Genomic DNA, 4,230 nt, shown 5'->3' with positions numbered 1-4,230 from the left:
GATCGCAGAGTCCTAAAGGTCAATAAATGACGCATAAGGGGTACCCAGGTTGTTAAAAGGCGACAACAAAGGGCCTCGACCAAGCGTCAATGTGTGACGATGATGATGTTTCGTCACAAAAATCAAGTGAATTATTTCACGTGACGAAAGTTTGCAACGCTATTTAACTTAAAACTCTAAAGAACTCATCCTCATTTGCTTGATTTCACATGGGACTCAAACACCTAAGACTTTCTCACTCTCTATGCTACGTCACCTGACTTGCTCCTACCACAACACGGCCACTAGAGGCCGCGGCCTAACAACGAACATAGCCATCAGTCGTAATTGTAGACTGTATGGTCGTAATGAGCTGATGAACAAACAACATATACGGTCGTTTTTCCAGTGAGAACAGGCTGAGTTAATAAAGTACCAGCAGCAAATATATTCTGCAGTAAAATATCTAGTCAGTGAGTTTGTCCCTCTGGTGCTGCTGGGTAATGTAGTGCAGTGTGATCACCTTGTCGAACAGCTCGAACAGTTTGGCGCTGGGCTGGTGGATGGTGCAGATGACGGTCCGCCCTCCCTGAGCCAGAGCTTTCAACAGAGAGACCACCTGGAAACAAGACGAGCTGTCCAAACCACTGAGACACAGAGACACACAGGAAGTTGGGTTTTTTTGTGTCACAGTTGCTTTTGAACACAGAACACAGGCATTGTTCCAGTTTCAAGCTTAAAGTTCAACCGCAGTGACTTTTCACCTCAGAGTGTCTCCAGGTGTTTCCAGGTGTTGGGGAAACCTACTGCATATGTTTTATAGTAGTATGAAGCCTTTAGTGTCTCAGAAGAAGACCTGAGTCTTATTTGACTGATAATTGAACAAGAACCATAACAAACAACAGATCTTCAGGACACACCTGTTGAGTGTGAGCTGCTCAGACAGCAGCCAAGTCAGGATTATTTATGGAGCTAGAGAAGGTTTTACAATCTGTACAACATACGATCATCTCTCGTTCTCGCGCCTCAAAAACAGCCTTCTTCCACCTCAAGAACAGCATACTCATCCATGCCCTCATCTCTTCCAGTCAAACACCCTGCCATCTTTCAATCTGCATTACGCAGGTAAATTACTTTGATCTTTTCACCTGTAAAGCATCTTTGTCAAAAGACTAAAACGAACTCTGAATGAACATGAGGTCCACAGGCTGGTTCTGACCTGGTGGGTTCATCGAAGAACATGACCGGTGGATTATTGACGAGCTCCAACGCGATGGCCAGCCTCTTCCTCTGACCCCCCGACAGATGAGACGTCCTGGTTTTAGCACAGTCCAGCAGACCCAGAGCCATCAGGATCTCCCGGACCTGAACACACACACACACACACACCAAAAACCAGAATGCTTTAACATCCGAGACCAGAAACCAGAACTCTTTAAAGGACCAAGAAGTAGCCAGGGGTCCAAACTCACCATCTCTCTGCGAGCCTCCACCTTCATCTGCAGCTTCAGGTTGGCTGAAACCTGCAGAAACAAGATTCATCACTGCAGCACAGAGAGACACTGATCCTGGTTTACAGAGTCCAGACCTGCAGCAGACTGCAGGGCATCAGACCTGACTGCTGTCTCACTGTCCAGACTAGACCGTCCTCTGTGGTGTCCCAGCAGTGAAATGTTTTTATATGGTGGGGATCAAAAGTAACTTATGTATTTCCATTTGATGTTACCTTCTACTTCTACTCCGCCACATCTCAGAGGGAAATATTGTACTTTTAAATCTACTACATGTATCAGACAGCTTCAGGTACTTAGATTTAAAAAGTACACTATATGTGCATGTGTGTATCTAAATATGAATGAATCAGTAATAATAGGATTATGTATAATACTTTAACACACCAGGGACATTTAACTGCGTAATGAGTACATCACTTGATCCTTGAAATACGATGTCCTAATATTTCTGAACGTTTCCTAAAGTAAAGAATCTCAGTACTTCTTCCACTGCTGACTTTAATACTCGGTGCGTCAGTGCGTGATCTGGCTGTCTGTGTCACATGACAGATGTGTTAATGACAGTCATGTGACTCTGCAGCTGTTAGTGGTGATGATGATGATGATGGTGGTGAGAGTAAAGTACCATCATGGCCTCCTGCACGGTGAGGTGAGGAAGCAGCATGTCGTCCTGCATGATGTAACAAGAAACCTTCCTGAAGGAGCGCAGGTCTCTGGGCTGATTGTTGATCAGGATCTCGCCCTTCATCCCCGTCTCCCTGTTCATAAAGACAGAAACACACTCTGAGACTGGACTGACACTGGACTGGTACTGGACTCATCTGATACTGCACGGTGGTATTCAGTGGTACAAAGAAGTAATTTACTTCACTAAGAGTAACAATACTACAGTATAAAAATACTTTGTTACAAGTAAAAGTCCTGCATTAACATTTATAGAATCTGAATCTGCAAAGTAATTTTAGATATCTGATACATGTAGTAGAGTAGTAGTATAAAGTAGCATAAAATGGAAATACTCAAGCAAAGTACCTCAGTATTGTGCTTAAGTTACTTCTCACTACTGCCCGTCATCCACAGTTCTTTTTCTCCGTGGTGTCCTTACTGTGCAGCAGGGTCAGTTATCTACTCTACCTCTAGAGGGCGTTTTAACACCTCATATGGTTTTCACAGTCTTTCTGCTGAAGTCCACTCACTTTTCTTCATATTTAAATTAAAAGATTTCAGGAGCAACAGGATGAACGGACCTGCAGACAGCAGCGTGTTGCTGCCACCGCGCCAAAAAGCATTTTCATGTTATAACAAGATATTTATCATGTTAGTACTACAAACAACAATCAAACAGTGTAAAGCAGCCATTGTTTAAATTCTAGCTGATCAGTTACAGTTTTACAACAACAATCCAACTTTGTGTTATAAACAAGATGTTGTTCTGTTTTATAATGAGAACGTCAGATAATATAATATAAGATAAAGCCATTTGTTGTTTCTTGTTTAAATATTATTTTTTGTACAGAACTAAGTACATTTACTCAGGTACTTTACTGAAGTAAAATGTTAGTAACTTGTTACTTTTCAAATTCAAAATATGATGTAATATCCCAGGCTAAGATTCGATAAGGGGAAAATTCACATACATCCAATATTATAATTTTCCACTTCCCACTCACTGTAATAAAACATTGTCAGGTTTATTACATATTTTGCCCCTGTAATTGTAAAAGTGTTATATTTGAAAGTTATATTACATCTTATTGATTTTATTAAAAAATGTAATTAGTTGGTACAAATAAACTCCTACAAACGGTCTACTGTGTAAAAATGACATCCACTTCCTGTTTGTCTGTCTCAGAAAGCGGTCCCTGTTGCTAAACTGAGGAGCTGTGATTGTCAGTCAAAAACATCACGACCTCGTCGTGTCACATGCTCTTCATAACACACATCACAACACCCACCTGTACCCGGCCAAGATATTCATGAGGGTGGATTTTCCGGCTCCTGAGGGCCCCATGATGGCCACCAGGTCCCCGCTGGTGAATTTCCCAGAGATCCCTTTGAGCAGAGTTTTGTAACCTGAGAAAGAACAGAAACAATGAGTCTGCAGGTTCCCAGCCGCTCTGAGAAATGGTCTTTGTCCTTGAGTCCAGGAGTCAGGTTTCAGAGCCCCCCCCTCGCCCGATTTCACAAACCTGGACTCACCTGGACTCACCTGGACTCACCTGGACTCACCTGGACTCACGGATGTTCACTCAGCTAACTTTATTCAAGAGGACAAACTTTTCATTTAATGTTTTTACAGATTTATTTCAAAATTAAAACAAGTGATTGAGACTGCGACGTTTCAGAGACCTGGACCAGGTCCGGGTAAGAAAACTCCGACCCAACAACTGGGGGAACCAGAGAGTCTGATGATGATGATGATGAAGATGATGTCCTGCAGTAACCGCTGCAGTGTTTATCTGCTGATGGAGGCCGAACGCGCTTTAATGAGATTATCAGTTTTAATCTGATCGAATCCAATTTAATCTTCTCTGACCGACAGTAACCTCCACTACCCCCTGTATCCACAAATACACTGCAGTACTACCCCCTGTATCCACAAATACACTGCAGTACTACCCCCTGTATCCACAAATACACTGCAGTACTACCCCCCGTATCCACAAATACACTGCAGTACTACCCCCCGTATCCACAAATACACTGCAGTACTACCCCCTGTATCCACAAATACACT

General features: G+C 42.7%; 1 protein-coding gene across 1 annotated transcript in view; it reads right to left on the bottom strand.

Moving 5' to 3' along the window:
- The window catches only part of abcg1 (ATP-binding cassette, sub-family G (WHITE), member 1), a 27,819-nt gene that overhangs the window by 13,051 nt on the left and 10,538 nt on the right, over nt 1-4,230 (bottom strand). The window contains exons 3-7 of the mRNA XM_046073898.1: nt 3,449-3,566; nt 2,119-2,251; nt 1,452-1,502; nt 1,199-1,344; nt 503-626 (exon numbers count right to left, since the gene is read on the bottom strand). Of these exons, the coding sequence (XP_045929854.1) occupies nt 503-626; nt 1,199-1,344; nt 1,452-1,502; nt 2,119-2,251; nt 3,449-3,566 (572 nt within the window). The remainder of the gene's footprint in view (nt 1-502; nt 627-1,198; nt 1,345-1,451; nt 1,503-2,118; nt 2,252-3,448; nt 3,567-4,230) is intronic.

Source organism: Micropterus dolomieu, linkage group LG17 (genome assembly GCF_021292245.1).
Source record: "Micropterus dolomieu isolate WLL.071019.BEF.003 ecotype Adirondacks linkage group LG17, ASM2129224v1, whole genome shotgun sequence".
Classification (NCBI taxonomy): Eukaryota; Metazoa; Chordata; class Actinopteri; order Centrarchiformes; family Centrarchidae; genus Micropterus; species Micropterus dolomieu.
Note: the sequence above shows the minus strand (reverse complement) of the source record. Positions and strands in the feature narration are given on the sequence as shown.